A 24193-nucleotide genomic window follows, 5' to 3' on the forward strand; every position below is an offset into this window, starting at 1 on the left:
AGGTTGATAGCGACTAGCAGTGAGATACAGGATGCGCGTTTCGTCCAAGAGATTTGTGTTTTGATCATCTTTTCTCTTACAGGTTCAGTTTTCGTTTTTGTTTTAAATACTACTCTTCAAAGTAAATCTAAATGATTCATACCAAATTTATTGAACATGGTTTAGACTTTTTGTTACTAATATTTTAATGAGATAAATGTGAACTGATATTTCTATATAATTGAAACCATGAGTCATTTGAAACTAGACCACCATGGAAAACCTGAAAGCACTGGACGGTCCTTTCGTCCCATTGTAGGACACCTCAGCAGTGCGCTTTTACGGTCTCGCCTCACGAGATTCGAACCCAGGACCTATCAGTCTCGAGCGCAAGCGCTTAACCACCAGACCACGGAGCTGGCCGACATCCGATGGTGTTAATGTCTAACTTCAATCAATCCACGAAGTTGAGCAACCATTCACCATTGTCTTCAGTGAGTTTTCCATAGTGGTGTTGCTTCAATGGACTCATGATTTCAACTATGTAAAAATTATTAAAAATCTCCACAAAACCCCCTTCTAACTGATATTTCTGTTCAATTTAGTAGATATTTTTCTAAATATTACCCATTGATTAGTATATATCTTGTGTATTCTCATGAAATTTTTCGTTCTCCACTTTTTCACTTAACATCACTTAGTAATTATAAAACAAAAACAGTAACGTTTTATGAATACAATATGAATAGAAGGTGGGGTGGGATGGGCAGTTAAGTTTTGAATCAAGTGTCCAATTTTTTCTAACAGTCTTCTTTCAATATATAATATCTACGTATCAAATAAGAATAAACTAAGATAACAAACTAATTATAATTATGGTAAGCAGAGATGGATAGTGGCTAGCAGTGGAATCCAGGACGCGCGTTTCGTCCTATTTGGGACATACATATGCAATCCTAAAAATCAATGGGAAGATTCAAGCAAGTAATACTAAGTGAATTTGAACTTCACCCCATCGCACAAGCAAGTGGCTATCACGACCCAGTGGCCGAGTGGATAACGCGATGGCGTTTGAAGCGAGGGTACTGGGTTCGAGTCCCAGAGTGAACATCAACTCTGAGATTCAGGTACATCCAGCTGACGAGTCTTAAATAGGACGAAACGCGCGTCCTGGATTCCACTGCTAGCCACTATCCATCTCTGCTTACCATGCTTGTGAATTAAGGCTATATTGAGGCAATACGCACAGTATGCACATATGCCAATTAGAGACTGACCAGTTGCAGTCCTAACAAATCGACGGGAAGATTCAAACAAACAATACTGAATGAATTTAATTATAATTATGATTAAACTTAAAATATGAAAATATGTTTATTATTATTATTATTCTCTTTTTTCCATATTCTGCAAAAGTTTCCTTATGCAAAAAGTGGGATAATTATAAATCTTTTTTTATTTATTTCCAACTTTACACATAGGTCTATTTATGTGTTTGTTATGTTGTTGGTTATTTATTTATTTTTTGTTTTTTTTTATTTTCCAATCTAACAATCTAATTGGTTCTTACTAATATCATCCATCCTATCCCAATTTGAATAATAATAGTAATAGTAATAATATTAATAATGGTATGAATTAGTATCTCAGCTTATTCTAAATATCCATCTTTTTTAAAACAAAAAATTGACCAACCAGATATAAAAATGAATTCATTATAAGGAAATTTTTATTCCTGGAAGAGAACTGTTATAACCTGTTACATTTATAGAAATCTATATTGTTTGTTTGAATGTTGTCTTATGGATATACTCTATTCAACATCAAAATGCTTTTCTCTTTACTCTCCTTATATAGGATTAGAGAACCAATTATTGATGTAATTCAAATGTTTAATCTTTGAAGAAAATATTCGACTGTTATCATTTCTATGTACTAAACATATCTGTATACATTTTCACAAATTTACATTGAACCCAATATATATATATCGTTTATATTTATTGATATGATTGTTACATATGTATATATATAATGGCACATATTGACAATAAAAAAGTAGACTTTGTTCAACGAGAAAATGAATCGGATTGTCGAACATTTAGAACTGGATCTATTGGAGAAAAAGAACAACATACAAGTCGATTTCGACGTTTAACGTCTGGTAGTCTTCGTCATAAAAGTAGTTGTAGTCAAGTACCATCAATAAAAACTGATTTTATTGAACCTGTACATAATATGGATCCATTACATACGTATTTCAATTCTGATACTGAAGTAAGTGATTCAGGTGTACCTCGAATAAATGATAATTCTTATATCAATAATACACGCAGACCTAAAAGATACAGACGTTCATGTCGTTCTCCTTATGAAACACCTAATTATTCTACTGCTTTAGGACCATTAAGAGAAAAACATAAACTTAGTCCATTGGAACGTATATTTTTAGAAGCAGCAGAACGAGGTGATAAATCTACTCTGATCAGATGTCTATCATTTTCAAATGGTGTAAATGTTAATTGTGTCAACATGTTGGGTCGTACAGCAATTCAAATTGCAGTTGATAATGAAAACATTGAATTAGTTGAATTACTTCTTGAACAACCTGGTATAGAAATTGGTGATGCAATATTGTATGCTATTCAAGAAGGCGTTTATCGAATAGTTGAAATGTTAATTGATCATCCATCAATCACTAAAGAAATGTTAGGTACATCATGGACAACACAGTGTATTGGAATCGGTAAACGAGAAGAAGAGAGTCATGACTTTTCTGCTGATATTTCTCCAGTTATGCTGGCTGCAATCTGTAATCAATTTGAAATTTTACAATTACTTATAAATCGTGGTGCCAGAATAGAAGAACCACATAAATCATCGTGTTCCTGTGAACATTGTCATCGACTACTTACAGATGATCCACTGAAGCACACACTTCAAAGAATAAATACATATAAAGCACTTGCTAGTCCAGCATGGATATCGTTGACATCTCCTGACCCTATACTAACTGCATTCGAATTATCTTCAGAGCTTCTTCACTTAGCATCACGTGAAAATGAGTTTAAAGAAACATTCTTATCATTATGCGAACAATGTAGGAAATATGCTTGTGATTTATTAGATCTATGCAGGGGAACAGGTGAAGTTGTTGCTGTACTCAGTAAAGGGACTGATAGCGATGAAAGTTTAAGTGATGTTAGCAGTGACGAGTCAGATGATCTGCAAGGAGTATTAAAAACACACAATCTGCTTCAACCTATGAACCATATTTCTACATCCTATTACTCTCCATATCGCCAACTTCGTCAAACAAACCGTGGTCATCTTGATCTAATGAATAATCAATCTGAAAATAACCAAAGTAATGCAAATGATGGAAATGATTGGCGTGAGTTATTAGATAGAACGTATATTTCTAAAAGACGACACCATAGACGTTATACAGCATGGAATCATCCTAGCTATTCATGTGCAAAGTTTAATCAAACTTTAAGTATAGAAAGTTCAAATCATGATGAAATAACCGGTATTGAAAATTTGCATTCATCTACTAGTAAAAATGATGAGTTATGTGATGCAGAAAATCAATTTACTTATAAAGATCATTTGGAAATTACAAATGATCAAAGTAATTTATATTCATCTACCGGATCACCTTTAAAATTCAACGATAAGAATACTACTGATTCATATTCGTGTAATATGAAAGAAAATAATAACAGCATTATGAAAACCACTTCTAAAGAAATGATTTCAAATGAAAGTTTACCAACAATGTTAATTACACCAGAACCATGTTCATCTATATTTTTTAAACGTAAAAGAAATAGTTTCGATTGGGAATCTTCAACATGTAGTTTTAATCAACGGATTCAATCGAATACTAATCTTAACACTATACATTCTAAACAAACAATATATAAGGATAATAAGTTGAATAAATCAACTCATTTCATATGTTGTTGTTATTCTTCTTCTTCTTCTTCATATAACCACTGTAAATGTTCAAAATCATCTATTCATGATATTAATGCCAATCGTTTAAGTATTAATAATAATAATAAACCGAATTCACACTTGGAAACTATTGATACATCTGATGTAATTGGTGTTAGACAACAGAGGAAATTTTATTCATTTAAATTAGATCGTTTGAAATTAGCCATTAAACATGAACAGAAAAAAGTAAGTAGGAAATGATAAAAAATACCTTCTTTATTTAGTTGTTTTAAAAAAAATAAAGTACTCTTTTTGTATACATTATTATCTTGATGAAATCTCTTTCCTTTCAGATGATATCAGTTAGTCAACTATAACAGTTATAAACTGAAACAGGCATTATAGATGAATATTTTAAAATGATATATTAAGCCTCTGTTCTTCTAAGTATCATGCTGATCGTTGTAGGAACTAAACTCTTAAGAAATCACTTGATGTTGCTGATGTTTAGGACTAAAATTGATCAGTTTCTTGTTGGCATATGTACATCCTGTGCGGACTGTCTCAATATTGCCTTAAGTCAGAAGCTTTATAAGCAAAGATTAATAGTGGCTGGCAGTGGGATATTGAGGCAGTTTGCACAGGATGCACATATGCCAATTAGAGACTGATCAATTGCAATCTTAAAAATCAATGAAAAGATGTAAATCAACAACATCAAGTGAATTTAAACTTCACCCCATTGCACAAGCAAGTGGCTCTCAGGACTCAGTGGCTGAGTAGATAACGCGATTGGTACTAGGTTCGAGTTGCAGAGCGTACATCAACTCTGAGATGTAGCTACATCCACCTGGTGAGTCGCAAATGGTACAAACCGCGCGTCCTGGATTCCACTACTAGCCACTATCTATCTTACGAAATCAGTTAATAAAATTGTTCTATTTTCTTATATGTTAAATATCTATTTCGCATCATCTTATTATATTCACGAATCTCACAATTTAAATATTGGCTATCTAACTGTTAATTTGATGTCAATGATTTACATGGAAAATATAAGATTTAAATATTTAATGAAAACACTATTAATCATAACACCTGAACTTGAACATTGTAGAATCCTCTGTTTATATATTCATTTAATTTTCACTTAATAAGCTTCTTGTGAAGCATAATTATCAATTTTGGATTTCGATTTGTTAAATATTACATTATTCAGTGTTTTACACGGATAGATTCCAAATTTTTCAACATTTAAAATATGTTCCATAAAGTCATTTTTTGTCCACCAAATGCCCTGATACGGCCAAGAGTGGGGAGAGTCCGCTCTCCTTCTCGAAATGCTCTCACATGGCCACGCGTATACAGCCTCTGTCAGGGAAGTCCTACTCACTGCCTTCTCGCACCACGGGTGTTGTATACAAAACTGAGAGGACAAAAAGCGAATGCCAGGCACTTTAACCGGATTGGTGGACACGGAGGGTCCATCTAGAGGAGTTGGAAAACCCTGACTCTACACCAATGGTGCACATGAGCCCCGGTATCCTGAGGGTATGAATACATGAATACATTGTCGGTCACCGGCTACCATGGGACTGCATCTCCTCACGATGCTCCACTGCCATGTGGATCAGACCTTTATGTCAAGGGTCCCTAAGAAAACCACCTGCTTCAGTTTGGGCACCTGGGCAGTACCACAGCCTTCACACAAACCAAATGAGATTTGTGTGGCGCATATAAATCTGGTGCCCCATTGTACCAATATTTATGTGTTTAAATAAATAAATAAAAATAGTCATTTGTTAACAAAATCATGACATAGAATTAAAATTAATTACGATAAGTAACTTCTTTAGGAAGTAATTTACAGTGATTCCAAAAAATAAAAAAATTTTTTTCCTCCTGGATTGTTTTTATAAATTCAATTTCGTTCAACACAAATTTATGTAAATTAAAAGTTTATTTATCTTATCATTATGATTACATAATCTAGATTATACAATAAAATTATTTGAAATATTACAAGTAGTCAGTTAAACAAAAAAAAATGGGATTTCAAACAAAACTCTAAGTGAAAATAGTCAAAATGTAAAAGCTAAGTAGTAGCTAAGCTAGTAGTAGCTAAGAGAAGATCACTGGTGAAGTAATTAATTAATATCATAGCAAAGAAATATTCTTCACTCTTATCTACAGTGTGTTTTTATTGTTGATAAAGTTGATATAGTATGGTTAATAATTGACTGATTATTATCAAATCTGGTATATGCTAGTGTAGTAGACAAGAACATGAGTGGGAACAATCGAATGTATTTAAGCACAAATTACAGACTATCTCACTAAATTCTGATTACCATACAGTAAACAATTAATTTGCAGAATAACAATCAATTGTCTCAATCTTAACTGTTCCTTCTGCAAATATCAGTCCATCTTCCCTGATTTCATTGTTCATACATTTTCGAACCGATTGCGCTTCATTTCTGATCGTTCCTTATCGATCTTCTGCCAAAATACATTCTATGTCGGACCATCACCATATACTACATATATTGGTTTAAGTAGACCACACCACAATAGTACTGTTTAGGCGTAGATAGTTAGGAAACTCATGAATTGACAGTATTTCCCCTTGTAATTTAACCACCTTTAAACCAAACATAATGATTGAAATTTTATAGAACTCATCCAATATTTCGATCTTTACGAAACCCAATAATATTGGATTTAGTATATGATGAAAAATTTACGTAATATTTGACTATTTTGAAAAATTCAATTTCCTGAGGCCTCATGTCATAACAAATTCCATTTTGTGAATACTTAGATCATGATTATATATGTTTTGTTGAGTGATAATTGAAAAACTTGACATTTGGGTTCGAATCTCGTGAGGCGGGATCGCGGATGCGCAATGCTGAGGAGTTCCACAATAGGACGAAACCGCCTTCCAGTTCTTCCAGGATTTCCATGATGGTCTAGCTTCAATTGACTCAAGATTTCAAGTATATATAAAACCTTGACATTTATCATTAGTTCATCTCCTCTATTTAATCACAAATACATTGGAAATGGTTTTTTATAACAGCGGTAGAGTTTATCATTTTATTTTCTGGTAAATTATTCCTTTTGAAAGTAAAATAAAATTTTTAGTAAATTATCACAACTCATTACTTTATGGAATTCTATAATAATACTTGTCGTATGTAATTTAATTCTTGATAAAACCTGTTTGAATAAGCATACATTTAATTACCTCTTTAATAACGGAATTATAAACCAAAATTTTCATTTTAATAGTTGAGATCATGAATCACTTGAAGTTAGACCACCATGGAAAACCTGGTAGTACTGGACGGCCGCTCCCACGTTTTCCATGCTGGTCTAACTTCAAGTGATTCATAATCTCAACTATTAAAATTACTATAATATCCACAAAACTCTTTCTGATGATAAATTTTCATTGCTGTTTTACTTAAGATGTTTTAAATTCTCATAGCTAAATCGGTTAGTTTACTGTGACAGCATGTTTGCAGTGTTTTTTTTCTTTTATTGAATTGTATTTATCCAAGGTAATTGTTCACTTTTAAGTTTTCACTAATCTAAGAGTGTTCATTGAGACCAATTTAAAAATAGCATATCTGATATCCAGTAACATCTTTACTTCTTTAATTCGGTAATGCTAACGTTATACTATAAAAAATTGTAATTGTCAGTTGATTGTGACATAAAGAAACCCCTCACATTATTCTTTGTCCAAATTATTCAACTATTAAAATTACTACAATCTCCACAAACCCTCATTCTGATAATAAACATTTACTCACTAATGTCCAGCATTAAAATGAATTACCTGGAGTTCTAGTAACAAGCTGTTACCACTGAAATTCAATCCGTATCAGGTGTGAGTCGGTTATCGACCTCAGATAATGGATTAATGGCTGAATAAGATCATGGATCGATTGATGTTAGACATTAACACCGTTGAATGTCAGTGGGCTCGATGGTTTAGAGGTTAAGTATTTGCGCGCCAGACCGAATATCCTTAGTTCGAATCTCACATGAAGGGTAGCGTATATGTACTTCTGAGGAGTTGAATACTAGGACGAAAGGATCATCCAGTTCTTAGAGATTTTCAATAGTGGTCTAGCCTAGATTGACTCATGAATTCAACCATTTGAATTACTACAATCTTCACAAACTCCATTCTGATTAAAACTAGTTAGACTACAATCTATTAAACGATTTCCAGTTCAATATATTAGTAACTTACTATTGGAAGCTATTATTCACTTCTTTTCAATTTTTAATTACCTTTTTTTCACAAATTACGCCTTTATATTATTATTATATGTTCAGTTACTAAGCAACAGGCTGTTCGAATATATAGATTCATAAGTGTATTAGACTGTATTAAAAAAGTATTATCTATTAACAAATACTTCATTCTACCATACCTGTTTTGATAAAAATGAATCAACATTTGTTTTACGGATATACTGATTAATAAATCAATAGGATTTTATTTGAATGTCTAGAAGTAACCTAATGATACTTCATCATTATGTTTGTTTTACTTTCATTCAAGAAGTCCCACCTGAATCTGATCAACTATTTTGTTTGAAAGATGCCTTTTTCAAAAAAACATCAGCGACGTCACACTGGGAATGTGATTGATGATGACATTACACTTGTGTTAATTATGTATTCTTCGAACTTGAAGAAAATATATTATACTACTAAATTGACTCCCATTGAGAAACCTAAGCATGTGATTCTACATAGGCGTCTAAATGGCACAAAATATAACAGTTCGCCTTACTGTGTTTCATTGTTTGCATGTGTGTGAACACTATTTGGACGGAATAATCAAACGTAAACGTGAATGGCTTCATAAACGGTCGGCATTGAATTTTCAGACAAACTTCAGGAGTAGAAAACTGTACTCCATGGTAGCAAAACATTTAATTGGGACAGGCTATTCCATTGACTTTACAACAGCTTTTGAAACTCTTCAAATAAATCATAAAGGTCAAACTTCAACATTTTTGGGAGTTTTGGCTACCAAGAAATCCAAAATATATTTGTGTATATGTAAACTATTCATCCTAGCCTTAAATATGTCCCCGTAAGTTAGAATCGATTAAGAGATATCGCGTATGGACACTACTTAATCTTTTCACATTGGACCATAATTTCTTCACTTTATTTTCAACCATCACTTCTAATTTATGAAACAAAATCATTTTCCTGCATAAATGTTTTGATGAGTACCTATGTTACCAAACTATTTAAAATACATCGCACAACTACACCACATTTCTTAAATCAACCCTATTTTATTATTTCAATATGAAAGTATAGAAAGGTGATTGATTATGTTAAATATCCATTTTTGTAAACAATTCTTACTTTATACTCATCAGTTTAACGAATCTGTTATCTAAATACAACTGAAAATACCTTTGCATTATTATCTAATCTAAAACGATGGTAGATATATAATGGAATTATCAGAAGGGAATTTTGTGGAGATTTGAGTAAGTTTTTATATAGTTGAGATCATAAGTCGATTGAAGCTAGACCACCATGGGAAACCTGGAAGCGAGATCGTGGATACGCACTGCTGAGGAGTCCCACAATAGGAAGAAACGGTCGTCCAGTTCTTCGAGGTTTTCCATGGTGGTCTAGCTTCAGTTGATTCATGATCTCAACTATACAAAAAATATAATGGAATTTCTTAGGAACTTCAGCATATTATTATATATACATATTTCGGCCACATTATCTACTGTTTTCATTTTCAAAAAAACCCAATCACTGTTACTATTTATTAGAACATACAAAAATAAACGATAACGATTGTCATTTTTCGTTCATTTACTTATCACAATTCATTATGATTTAACAATCGTTATTGTAACTTTAAAAGAGAATTTTGTTTTTCCCAACTTCTTAGTAGAGTTGATAAACGCAAAGATGTGTATGTGCGTGTGTGTGTGCATGTGTGTGTGGGTGTGTGAACTGATTTCAATTCCTCTCATAATATTTAAGTAGTATATTTCGAATAGAAACTATTTAACTCATTTTTAAAGAAATTCATTTATTTTTATTTTTATTTTTTTTACTTAGAAACTAATAAGATAAAAAGGAATTGATTCAAATATCATTTCATATCACGCAATAAACTTTTTTTTGTATTTTTAGTTTAGAAAAATAAAAATTCAGCAAAAATTTAACCAGAAAATTAAGAACAAGAAAAATCTTTTAAATTGAATGAAAGTTATTTTGTTTCTCTTAACTAACATATAAATATATATATATCTTACAATGGGAAGATACAAATAAACAACACCAAATGACTACTTACCATTAGTTCTTTTCCCTTATTATGATAATGCTATAGTGCTGAACAGTTTGGAGTTTGGTGTTGTTCTTTATTTTTTGTTGCTTTTACAACCAACTTATGGATGGATAATAGGTAGCCATATATCTTCCTTTGTTTAAGTTGTCATTTTTATCCTAGCAACTAAATCAATTATTTCATTGAAAATCATATTAGAATAACTTTATAATAATAAAACTATCGAAACTATTTATTCGTTTCTTTTTCCTTTTTTTTAAATTTTATTTTATTCTGTTCCGTTAATTGTTTGTTGTATATAATTGAATTTTCTGAAAAATTATTTAATGACAATAATAGTTATATAATAGGGATATTTTAATCTTTTTGAAGTTAGTTTAAGAAAGAAAAGTGATGTAAAGTGAATAGAAAAAAAAAACAAAAGAAAACAAACAAATAAACAAATGAGCTTTTCTGTTCATTCATCTTATTTGATAAAATGTAAATAACAGTAAAGATGAAAAAAAAAGTTTTTTTTTCCTCCCCCGCAAACTATTTACTTACTGTCCGAGAGAAAAAAAATTGTATAGTTCATCGTTTTAATGAAAATTTTCAACTTTTACACTAAATATCTAGACGTGGTGAAGTAATTAAAGAATGAGTGATATTGTTGATTGTTCTTAGATGTTAGTATGATTAAAAGATGATCGTTGTTACTTGACCGTGTTACACTCTTTATATTAATAGTCTGTTCTTTGATATGAAATTTATTAGACTGGTTTTTAAAAATGTTTTTTAGAATGGTATCTTTGATCTTTATTTTTTTTTCATGTTTTAACATTTCCAAACATATAAGTAATTGAAATAGCTTTTTCGTGTGAATTTAGCAACTTGATAGCTGGGTGTACTTACGTCCCATTGTTGATATTTAGACTTAAACACGGTATCATGCTCTTCAGGTACCATAGCGTTAGATATGAAATCAAATTATCCAGAGAAGTTTTACAGGCTTGGCACTCAGGTTTATCAACGATCAACAAACACATTGAAATCGATCCAATTTACTAAATATTCAGAAAAACTGTGGACAAATATATGACAAAGAATCAAATCAATGAGAGATACAATCAAAATAAAGAAGTAGACGATGACAAGTTAAAGGTCAACGACAACCAATCAAGATAGAGGTCTACAGAACAAACTTCAGGTCATATTGTGGTGTGGTCTACTTATATCTATATAAGTAGTATATGGTGTTGGTCAGACATAGAATGTATTTTCGCAGAAGACCGATGAGCAAAGAACTGAAATGAAGCGCAATCGTTTGGAAAATGCATGAGCAATGAAATTAGAGAAGAAACAGAGAAGATTGAAACAATTGGTTGTTAATTTGCAAATTGACTGTTCATTGTTTGGTTATCAGAATTTACTGAGATAGTCTGTAATTTTTGCTTAAATACATTCGATTGTCCCCAACCGTTGTCTTGTTCACTACAATATGTAGTGAAATTCGAACACTTCACTTCTACCTGAAGTCAGTACTGACGGTGTTGTCTAGAAGAACGACGAAGGGTCCACGACCAAACCATCCATCTCAGAGAATAAAAGTTCACGTAAATCATCCACCTGAGCTACAAATTTTCGCCACCTATCTCAAGCCAGTCGATAAATGTGTATTGTTTTATAACAGAAAGCTAAGGAAAAGAGTTTTTACTTATCAGAAAAAAACTTTTCCTAAAATTTTGATATTGATACATGATGGTGGATAAAATGGAAGTCTCTAAGTAAAATTTTAAATTTCCATCTCATATCAGTAATTTGTAGTTATATTAACTTTCCTAAATAAATGACAAGTTGGATTCCCTAATATATATTTATTCGATTGATTAGTAGTTTAATTTTCTGAATTTGCGATCTTGGTCATTAAATTGAACATTTTTGTGATCAGTAGACAAAAAGACGCAGCGTCTCTTTGTCTTGCCGAATCAATAACAATAAAAAACTCAAAGTATATTTATGTATCTAGAAAGAGAGAGTGATCAACGTATCAATTTCTCAGTAAATTTATTGGTTTTTGTTATTGTCATTAATATCGATTTATTAGCTTTCATTGTGTTATGTGGTCTTCGCCAAACTAATTCCTATTAAATGTACACCAAAACATTCATGAATCGAATATTGGACAGCAAAGTCACAATAATAATCATATACTTACTGATGATTATTGTTGAAAGTAAGACAGATATCATATGTAACACTGGATAATAGTTGTCCTATACATTAAATTGAAAAAAAATTTTGAAAATAAGTAATGAGTGAAACTTACTATTTGGTTCTCATTGTTTTCCAGGTATTGTCGAGTTGACAACATACTATGTTTGATACTATGAGACATTCAACAATTCATTATTTATCTGTAATTTGTCATTTAGCTTTATACCATCTCACGAATATTAAGATAAAAAAAGACAATATGTTGCTTTATAATTTACTACATTAAGATATAAATATTTATAATTAACATAGTATCCACAAAACTCCTTCTGATATTACCATAGTAATGTGATTTCAAGTAATTTCATTACCTAGAAGATGCGATAAACAATTGTTTCCATTTATTATGTAATTATCCTAATTTAAAATCTATTCTTCTAGTTGAACTGAAAATTATTTTTCCAAGTCAATTTGGCATTTAAAGTATCTAACTTTTAGTAATTTCTATATTTTCTCCATTCAAATTGTTTGATTAATTACATTAGCCAAGGATATAGACCATATTTTTAAATTAAAAATTGAATATATTTATTTATATTGTAATTAAAGAAATAATTAAGCTTCAATAATAAGATTATTATTAAAGACGTATTCTAGTTCAATCATTCCTTTCTACTATATTCACAATATCATTTATTGAATTTTAAGGTTGATTATTAGTTATAAACAATTGAATGATGAACATATTTATTGTATAGAAAACAAATTTTAAAAAAAATTTATTCATGTAATTTAACATGGTAACCATTATTTATGAATTAACTTTTCAGAAATGATTAGTTTATGGTGTCGGTTACTATGTTAAACTTATATAATTTATTCTAACTTTTGGATAGGTTAATTTATCTATTCTTCTTGAGTTACGTTTTGAACATGTTAATTAGTGATTTATCAATTTTGAATGTTCTTATATGAGCTTATATGTGTACATCTTATCCTAATCATCACATGTCCATAGGTTATTTTTATATAAATATTGATTAACTCTTGATAAATGGAGTTGGCTCACATGCCTTTTCCACAGAGCGTCGTTTTGCTTCGCTCTCTTTTATTCGCATCATCCCTACCATTTCCTGTACAAATCAGCAAGTATACAAAATATATGTATTCAAAAATTCATTCTCGTGTTCGACATATTTAATTCCGCTATTTATCAACGCGGGTTAAGTCGATAAAGACATACGAGAGTAGTCAGGATGTATATTTCGACAGCAATCATTCATATGAAGTCATATAAGGGCCCTACTAAAGTGGTGAGCCCGTCGACAAAATCGTGTGGTCTAATTGACGTCAAAATGATGGGCCACTAAATGTTTTAGAAAAAAATGGAAATTCCATGTATATGTATATTATTAATTTTGTAGCTGAATTCATGAGTTAATTGAAGCTAGAACACCATGAAAAACCTCGAAGAACTAGATGACCGTTTCCTCCTATTGTGGTACTCCTCAGCAGTGCACACCCATGATCCCGCCTAGCGAGATTCCAGCTCAGGACTTATCAGTCTCGCGCGCGATCTCTCAATTTCTAGACCACTGCGCCGGCCTCAAGAGGTATTTCCTGGGGTTCTAATGAGAAGCAGTAACCAGTTGAGTTCAACCAGGTCTGGTGTGAGATATCAACTCACTGAAGACAATGGTGATGGTTGCTCAACTTCGTGGATTGGTTGAAGTTAGAAACTAACAACGTTGGATGCCGGCCGGCTCAATGGTCTAGAGGGTAATCATTGTCGCATGAGGCCGAATATCCTGTGTTCGAGTCCAACGAGCGGGATCGTGGATGCACACTGATGAGGAGTACCACAATAGGAGGAAACGGCCGTCTAGTTCCTAGGGGTTTTTCATTGTGTTTTAGCTTCAATTAACTCATGAATTCAACTATAAGATTTTATACGAGTTTAATTTAGATTTTTTCATATGAACTTGTTAAAAGTCTTGGTATGAAAAAGTAGTTTTAGTTGACTGTTTTTCTGTTTATAGATTAGGTTACAATGTACTTCATTGTATAATTTGCATTTTATTGCTTGATATCACACATATTGACATTATGTTTTCATTCTTATTCACTGTTTACATGTTATCTTAGCAGTTACCTTTTAATTTATTACATTGCTTTGGTTGGGGCACCCGGGCAGTATCACAACCCTAACACAAATCAAATGAAATTTGGTGGCGCATATATATCTGGTTTCCCTTTTTATCACATTCATATTCAACGGATTCCTTTACAAAAAAGTTTATCGATATCATTAACCTTTTAAGAGCCTTTAAAGTCATCTTATTTAATAGAACAGTTTTTTTTGCAACTGAAAGATAGAGAGATAGTTTCACTGTTAAAAGTTTAAATCTACATCCAAATTTTCTTATTGTTAACGTTTTGAAGCAAATAATAATGAAAACATCACAATAAACTGACTTCAATTTTCATAGTTGAAAGCGTGACTTCAATTTATTATGATTGTTTTGTTACTACAATCTAAGATGAAATAATGATTGGTTGTAATGATTTAACAAAAGTTGACTTTAATACATCCGGTCTTAATTAACTCTAAGTTGTACGTATGTATGTAAGACATTGTAAAGGCATAATTGTATGTTGAGTGACTAAAGTTAATGACTTGTATATACTTTACGTGATTGTTTGTCCTGAAAATATCTAAAATTGCAATGATGTCAAATGATATGAAGCAAAACTGGTTTAACAGAGGGGTGGATATTTTTTAAAGAGAAATCGCAGATTGTATTTTTTGGCTTTTAGGATGTGCTACACTTAAAGACTATCATAAGCAGACATAGTACTAAGAAGCAATCAACACCAGTTTTATATTTTTTAGCAGTCTAACTGCACACACATCAGCACACCGTACCCAACTTAGAAGGTGTCTATATTACTTATTGACAAGTAGAAATCTAGTAGTTTTCATGTCGTACTAATTATATTGAAAACAAAAATATGAACCTTGATATGATGGCCTTATGCAGTAGCTGAAATAAATGCAATTTGCGACTTCTATAGCGTTAAAAAAAATGTCATGTGGAACTTGATAAAACTATTGCTAGAATTCTTAGGACGTAAGCAACTTCAAACATTTGTACATGTATTCATTTTAAGCTTCGGAGAATTTGAAATCGAAAAAACCATATTTCAATAATCCAAATTTGTATAGGGCGTATTAGCAAATGGATTTTATACATCATCCACAAAAGTAGTAAAAATACGATAATACGAGAATGATTAAATTTGATATTTTCTTAAACTCCATGGATACAAACGACTGATTTATTTTCTAAATAAAGAGTTATGATGAAACTCTCTAGTTTAACTGTGAAACAGTCTGAATAATCAATTAATGCTAAATAGTCTTGGTGAATCAGGGAAATGTAACTAGATTCGTTTAATAATAATAATAACCAACTACATTTTATGTATTTAAATGACTTACTCTTAACAATAATTTGAATAAACAATCGGTACATTGAAATTCTTCATAAACATTTTCCAGCAGTTTCTCACTAAAACTTTTACTATTAGAATCACAAAGTCACTTTACAAGATTATTTATCTGTTGACAGAAACCAGCCCGATTTATTGTTTACTGTATTTCTTCGAAGAGTCCGTTCAAAAATGACAGAAGAGAAATACTTATGAACAAAGTGGAAACACATCTAAAACTAACCTATCTGTTTTAATAAATTATTTAAATAGAACAAATTTATAAAAAAATTTATGCAGATAATGTCGTTTTATATTTTATTGTTTAACTTATTTACTTACGTCTGTTACCCATGGTGGAGGTGTATAGATCATCCACTAGCATTCTCCATCCAAACCTGTACTGGACAATCCTATCCACTTGTTTCCAGTTGTTTTTCATTATTTTCAAGTGTGCTTACAAATCTTAACGCAGTGTGTTCTTTGGTCAACGTTTTTTTCCGTTTTCCTTCAGGATTCCAAGTAAGAACTTGTCTGGTGATGCAGTTTGATGATTTTCACAATGTATGTTCTTTCCACCTCAATCATCTTTTCTTAATTTCCCCTTGAGATGTAGGCTGGATTGCCCTACAGTAAATTATTGCTGATAGTATCCAGCCAACGGATATTGAGTATCTTGCTTAGGCGATTGTTTATAAAAACTTGTACAGTTTTGATGATAGTTGTAGTAGTTCTCCAAAATTTAGCTCCATACACTAGAACTGTCTTGACTTTCGTATTGAAGATTGTGACTTTGATGTTGGCTTGCAGACAGTTGTTTTGAGTTCCATATGTTCTTCAACTATAGGAATGCTGTCTTTACTCTGCCAATTCTTTCATTTCACTAGCAATAAATTACGTTTTTTGAAGCTGTCTTTACATAAGTTCTGTTTGATTAATTCTTTCTGATGTATTATTTGCATTTGGTATATTTCGACTGCTGAGTTTCCGTAATATCAGCGAGTATTTTTATGCTATAATTATTTTTAATGGAATATGTTTATCCAACGCTGATATTATTAATTTTTTAAAATCTTCAATAACACTATTCATTGACATGATTTGAAAGAGAACTCTTATAACTGCGTTCTCGTTTCATACCATACTAATAACAATGACTGACGTAAATTTTATCAAATAAAATTAACATTCTCATCGTTGTTAACTGATTTCTTTGTTAACTTTAAGTTACAATTTTTTTGTTGAAAAAATTTAACGGTTGCATTATTTTTCAGTCTGATGAATGGATCATTCGAAACAGTATGATGTTTTGCCGTCAATCATATATATATAAGTAGTTTCTAACTCTTATTGTGTTAGAAATTGTATAACTTGATGATCAGTGTCGATTTTTTCTTTATATTACCGAAGATGGTTCTGCCTATTGTTTGAAAGACTAAATGTTTGATAAATTTGATAAAGATAAGCTTGGGATTATCTAGATATTTATTATTTTTTAAAAATTTATTTTGTTTTTTTGTGAGATGAATGGCATAAAGATACAAAAATAAAACGTTAACAAATAACTTACTGATTCTCTACAAATAATGAAGTTGTTGACTAAAATATCTAACAGTTGTATTTGAATAAACTAGCTAGAATTCTCACAGTGAACATTTCGTTTTCTAATATGACTTACCAAGGGTATTTATTATTCATTTTATTTTACTCAATAATATGAAATGTCAAAATATATATATATATATATATTCGGGAGTTGTGCTTGTTTCAGGTTTACCCCGAGACAGCATACCTCAGAAAAATAGGGATAACCTGAAAATCAAGCAGTGATAACAAATACTCTGGATTGTTTTAATAGTTCCTGAGAGTATGTGCTTTTAATCCACCAAGTTATTCGGGTCCAAAATATTTAATTATATAATACAAATAGTGTTATATAACTATTAGATTAATCATATCGTAAATAAATACTGTTTTCAGAATGGGTTTCGTGGAGATTTCAGTATTTTCATAGTTGAAGTCATTAGTCAATCGAAGCCAGACCACCAGGGAAAACCTGGAAGCACTGGACGGTCGTTTCGTTCTATTATGGGACTCCTCAGCAGTGCGCATGCGCGATCTCGCCTCGCGAGATTCGAACCTAGGACCTATCAGTCTCGCACCAGAGCACTTAACTGATAGACCTTTGAGCCACCATCCAACAGTGTTAATGTCTAACTTCAACCACTCCACAAAATCTGAGCAACCATTCACCAATTGTCTTCAGTGAGCTGATATCTCTACAACAGACCTGGCTGAACTCCACTGGTCACTTCTTTCTACTAGAACTTCAGGAAACATCTCTTGAAGTCAGTCACTAGTGAGCATATGATTATAAATCAGAAGAGGTTTTATGGAGATACCTGCTCAGTGGTCTCTATCCGTTAAGTGCTCTGGCGCGAGACTGATAGGTCCTGGGTTCGAAGCTCACGAGGCTGGATTGTGGATGGGCACTGCTGAGGAGTCCCATAATTAGACGAAACGGCCTTCCAGTTCCTCCAGGTTTTCCATGGTGGTCTAGCTTCAATTGACTCATGATTTTAACTATGAGAATAATGTTTTACTTAGTTGATACATATGTTGCAATGAACATTGAGAAACTTAAATTTACTGGTCGTAAACACTTAAGGAGTACTGACTATAGTTAATATTCTTTTATTTTCAATACTAACAGCTGTTACAGGAAAACAAACTGTCGAATATGTTTTCATTTACATTCGAAACAATCATAAAAGCAAACAAGTTGAGAATTTTAATTGATGATTTCAATATCTATGTTATATGAATACTTTTACTTGTGTCCATTTATATAATTTATTTTAACCTTACTTAATCTGAATGATAAAGATTTGAGGTTACTTATCTTATCTAAATTAAAACTAGTGAAAAATTTAACCATCTGTTATGTATGAAGAAATAGTTTTCATTATGAAATCAGTCATGCAAAGATTGGTCATGACAAAAAAATTTATCAACCAAATGAAGTGGATGTTTTTACAAGTTAGTGAGAAATTCCAAGAAATTTTATTTTATTGATAGAATGTACTTTCGATACAATTCAATGGGTTTGTACTACATTGGAATTAATGCGAAAAATTAATATGATTTATATTCATATTGCTGGATACCATCATAAAACAATCTATTGTAGGAGACAGCGATACAGCTTCTATCTGAAGAGGAAATGAGGGAAAGATGATAGTAGAGGATAGTAAATTATTTATTCATTTATTCGAACACATAAATATTGGTACAATGAGGAACCAGATATATATGCGCCACACAATAGTATATCCAGTAATCATTGTCATTTACTTTTAACTATGTGAGGGCTATGATACCGCCTGGGTGCCCAAACAGAAGCAAGTTGTTTTCTTGGAGGGCCCTACTCGGAGCCTATGACCTAAAGGTCTGACCCACAAATCAGTGGAGCATCTTGAGGAGAAGCAATCCCATGGTAGCCGGTGACCAACGTTTGGTTCATACACCATTTGTTCCCTCAGGATTCTGTAGCCCATGTGCACCATTGACTTGGAATCACGGTTTTCCAACTCTCCTAGGTGGAGTTTCTGCGTCCACAGGCCAGGTTAAAGTGCCGGACACCGCTTTTTATACTCTCAATTCCGTAAACAACACCCCAGGTGCGAGAAGGCATTGAGTAGGACTTCTCTGGCAGAGACTGTATACGCGTGGCCATGTGAGAGTATTTCGAGAGAGAGGGGCCTTCTCGTACCAGGGCATTTCTTGGCCATTCATACAGACATACATTACGGAAATCATCAAACTGCATCACGAGATAAGCTCTTACTTGGAATCTTAAAGGAAAATGAAAAAAAAAGAATTTGACCAAATAACACACTGCGTTGAGATTTGTAAGTAGACATGAAAATAATGAATAGCAACTGGAAACAAGTGGAAAGGATTGTTTCAAAGAAAAAACTTGGACCGGATTGCCAGGCGAAACTTTGGATTAACTTCAAATTCATTCGCTGATATTTTACAAATATATTATTCCTATTTAATGTGATACTATACTATGCTAGAACTAATGAATATCTATTATTATTATTATTACTATGCCTCAAAAAAATTCAGACAAAACAAACTTGTAAATAACAATAAAAATTATAAAACATAAGGATACTAACTTTACCAGCTTAGATTATGAAAAAAAAACTATAAAATTCATAATTAACAGTAAAATTGTTTTCTTTAAATGAACTGAAGTTATCAGGCAATAAATGATTTTCAACATTCTAGGGTTTTTCAAGTATGAGATACAACAGATTTGCAAAACTGTTCTCTAAGAAATGTAAATAGGAAGCTAACTAATATCGTAAAACTAAGGAATTCGATATACATTCAGCTTCAAACCACACAGTTTTAGTGAATACTTATGATAATACTGACAATAAATTAATTGACGAAGGGTTTAAATGTACAAAGTAATGGTTAAAAAAATAGGAGTTTTAACTACTTGATATGGTGGGATAAGAAGGTGAAACTAGATTCCTTTACTGAATGTGACTTTTTGTTCACCATTACTTCCATCTTTTAATTTAATGTGATAATTACTCAGTTTAGTATTTGCGTTTGTCTTCCAGTGTAATATTTTCTTTGGTATAACATTAATTTATTTGAGTGTGTTGTTTTATTTGAAGATACGATATTCTTATATTGAATGAATATGAACTAAACCAAACATGATACTCAGCATATGATTTATTATAACTCTGATTATCTTTCATATACGTGATTTTATCTTAATTATTAATTAAAATGGGTGTTTAATGAATATATAAATGAGTGTATTTTCGACTAGGGTGGTTGTGTTTTGTGGTTAATAAATCTTAACTTGTACCAGTCTTGGTTTCCACACATCGTGTCGTGGGAATTGCAATGGTTGCTAGTTTTACAAGTATAAGTAATAAGCGATCCCTGTATAAAAATAAGGGACGACCAGACAAAACAATCGGGGACACAGTCATAGAACTACTAAGCTACTAATCTATTTCTCGTTGCAGATTTCAGATACAATCAAAGTAATATTTCAATATTCGGCCTATGGCTGGCCAAATGATTAATGTAATCCGTTGAACAATAAAATTTTTAACATATTTATTGCGACTGCGTTTCATTGAGATGTACACATCCAGTCATATTATATTATTATTCTTAATATAAATTTTGAAGGTAGACATTCTATCGTCATCCTTAGATCTTGATATATATTTTATATCATGAACTTAGTAATGATGGTATCATGCTAATTCTTTTCTGAATAATGTTGCTTAACAAATCATTTTTTATCGCATGAATTAGAATTTAATTAATAACTTGCCGAACATAATTTATTCACTCATTTTGAAGAAAAAAACTAATATCCTTCACTTATCGTTACTTTTAAAACATCACATCTCCATATAATGTGTTAAATTCCTTCTTTTTGTTCTTTCATCATGATTGTCATTTTCAGATCATTATTGACAAATCCTGAATTAGTCTGTCGTACAAAACATCATTTCATATTATTTTACAGTTCTTCAAAGCTATATAAATACAACAGGAAATTTCCCACTATCACCATGTACATAAAAATATTATGTTTTTTTTTCATCCTGATTCAAACAACAATGGTATAGGTGTATAAACTCTTTGTCTTCCCTTAAACGGTGAGATTAAAATTGTTTTATACTTTTCTTTCTACCAACTAGTTCTTTCTTTTATATATTACCACCATTGAATTACCAGTTCTATGAATTCGTTGTTGATCTTGTTGTGCTAATGAGGTATGGCAACTTGGATTGATGTATATATGTGCTTGATCCTACGTTATAACTGACTGACGGACTGAATAACTTTGATTTCTTGTAATTTAAGAATAAAATCTTTTAAAATTGTTTACTTAAAGCATAATTACCATTTTATAGTGATAATAATATAATCAAAGTAAAATATTGTATATATTTGAATATAGAATTAATTAACTGTCAAAAGATTAGATCACTATTTAAGGGTTACTTCTTTAATTGTTAACTTTTAGTGCTTTTTAATTGTAAAATTGAAATAAAAAGTCTCTTTTTAAAAATGATAATATATCAAGATTATTAATTAATGTCATATATGAATAATAATGATTAAACCATCGTATAAAACAAATGTATTCCATAAGTTAAATCTATCGATACAAAAACCAAAGTAGGACAGATTTGATTATAATCCTTCGCCATTTTGAATGAGTTCATTTTTATTGTAAGAATAAAATCCGGCTAAACAAAAGTTTAATTTCATTTTGTTTTAGTCTATATTCGTTATTACTAAATGTTTCCCTATTCCTTGTTCATTTCAACTTTATCATCATCAATCTTACTTTATATCCATTATACAAGAATGGTGTACTAGTAACATGGGACATATATACATAAGTACATAATTGAAAAAAGGTTGATAGTAGTAATGTCAAAATGAAAGAGAAACACAGCTGAATAAGCAATATGCCAGGTGACTCTTATGTTCGGTGTTTTATTGGTAAATTCATTATAAAAACTTTATTTTCATCATAAACTGATTGTAGTTAACGAATAAATTAGTGATAATTAAATAGTTGAATTCATGAGTCAATTAAAGCTAGACCACCATAGAAAACCTGGAAGCACTAGACGGCAGTTTCGTCCTCACTAGTGACTGGGTTCATAAGGTATTTCCTAGAGTTCTAGTGAGAAGCCGTGACCAGTGGAGTTCAACCGGGTCTTTTGTGTGGCAGTAACTCACTGAAGATAATGGTGGACGGTGAGGTAATTTCGTGGATTGGTTGGGGTTAGAAATTAACAACGTTGGATGCCGTGCTGCTCAATGATCTAGAGGTTAATCGTTCTCATATGAGACCGAATATCCTGTGTTCGGACCCCGCGAGAGGGATCGTGGATGCGCACTACTGAAGAGTCCCACAATGTGACGAAACGCCCGTCCAGTGCTTTCGGGTTTTCCATGGTGGTTTAGCTTCAACTGACTCATAAACTCAACCAGTAAATTCTACAATCTTCACAAAATTTGTTACAACTGAACATTTTGTTTAAGCTTGATCCATTTTAAGTACTATATGAAAAATACGTATCTCCAAATAATTTCATTATATATATATATATATATATATATATGTATATATTAGTATCATAACTCCCAGACTCCTCATTTACGTCAGCTGAAATTTTTCTCCCATAACGTTTTGTGAAAGAAGTTCCATTATATAATAAGGCGAAGTTAAGGAAGAACAATCATAGCGGTTAGTAAGTATTTCTTTATCTTCTCTTTGAAGTAACGACAGTAAATCACTTTTGAAATTCGTGAATTAAACATATACATTGTGAAAAGAGTTATGCTTCGAAATTATTTTACCATAATCTAGCACATAGAACTGATTGTAGCGATTATAACTAATCATTTTCATAGACTGAATTCTTTTTGTAGATTGCCAACCTCCAATCAAAAATATCATAAATTTAACCTGAACTTAATAAGCTTTCTAATTCAGGTTTTAAGTTACTTTCATTTATGCTGAACTCCCAGAAATGTTATACACTAGATCATCATAGTTTCATAAGTGTCGCTAGCTTATTGTAATTAAATTTAGTGTCATGAAGACAGGTTTTATATTTAATTTTGAACCTCAAAACTACGTGAAATCAGGAACTCACTAATAGGTTTCTAGTAGTGAATGTAACTTACAATGTCGTATGCAGATTTATTGTCTAAGAGCATTGTAATATGCACAAAAGATGTTTGTTTCTGCCTTGTTAAACAATTTAAGAATGAACGAAAAAACTGAATCCTGTGAATAGAAAGAAGCTAGTAGAGGAAATTAGAGTGAATGAGAAAGGAGAGTAGATGAGGAAAAAAGAAAAAATATCGTCAACATACCAAACAAATGATAAACTAAGAGTTTATTCCGTTGTATTTACGCAACTTTTTTTATAATCTCGACATACACCACACATATGATCATATCGTTAGGTTTCATTCTCTGAAGGTTGAAAGAAATATTCTTTTTCGTTTCTACTTACTTTTGAATGTGTAGGGAATTCTCTCTAAAAAAATACAAACTAAATGACGTTGTAAAAATAAACGAAAAAAAGCCAGAGTTATAGAAGGAAAGAAATTACATTTTCAAATGCAAATCTTTGATAA

The 24193-nt window shown here is 31.5% G+C and overlaps 1 protein-coding gene across 1 annotated transcript in view; it reads left to right on the forward strand.

The window, feature by feature from the left end:
* Positions 1–2013: 2013 nt before the first annotated feature.
* The window catches only part of Smp_147860 (putative transient receptor potential channel), a gene marked incomplete at both ends in the record, with an annotated part of 61956 nt that continues 39776 nt past the window's right edge, over positions 2014–24193 (forward strand). The window contains 2 exon segments of the mRNA XM_018794657.1: positions 2014–3187; positions 4133–4170. Coding sequence (XP_018649047.1) covers positions 2014–3187; positions 4133–4170 — 1212 coding nt within the window.

Source organism: Schistosoma mansoni, chromosome 1 (assembly GCF_000237925.1).
Source record: "Schistosoma mansoni strain Puerto Rico chromosome 1, complete genome".
In the NCBI taxonomy this organism is placed as follows: domain Eukaryota; kingdom Metazoa; phylum Platyhelminthes; class Trematoda; order Strigeidida; family Schistosomatidae; genus Schistosoma; species Schistosoma mansoni.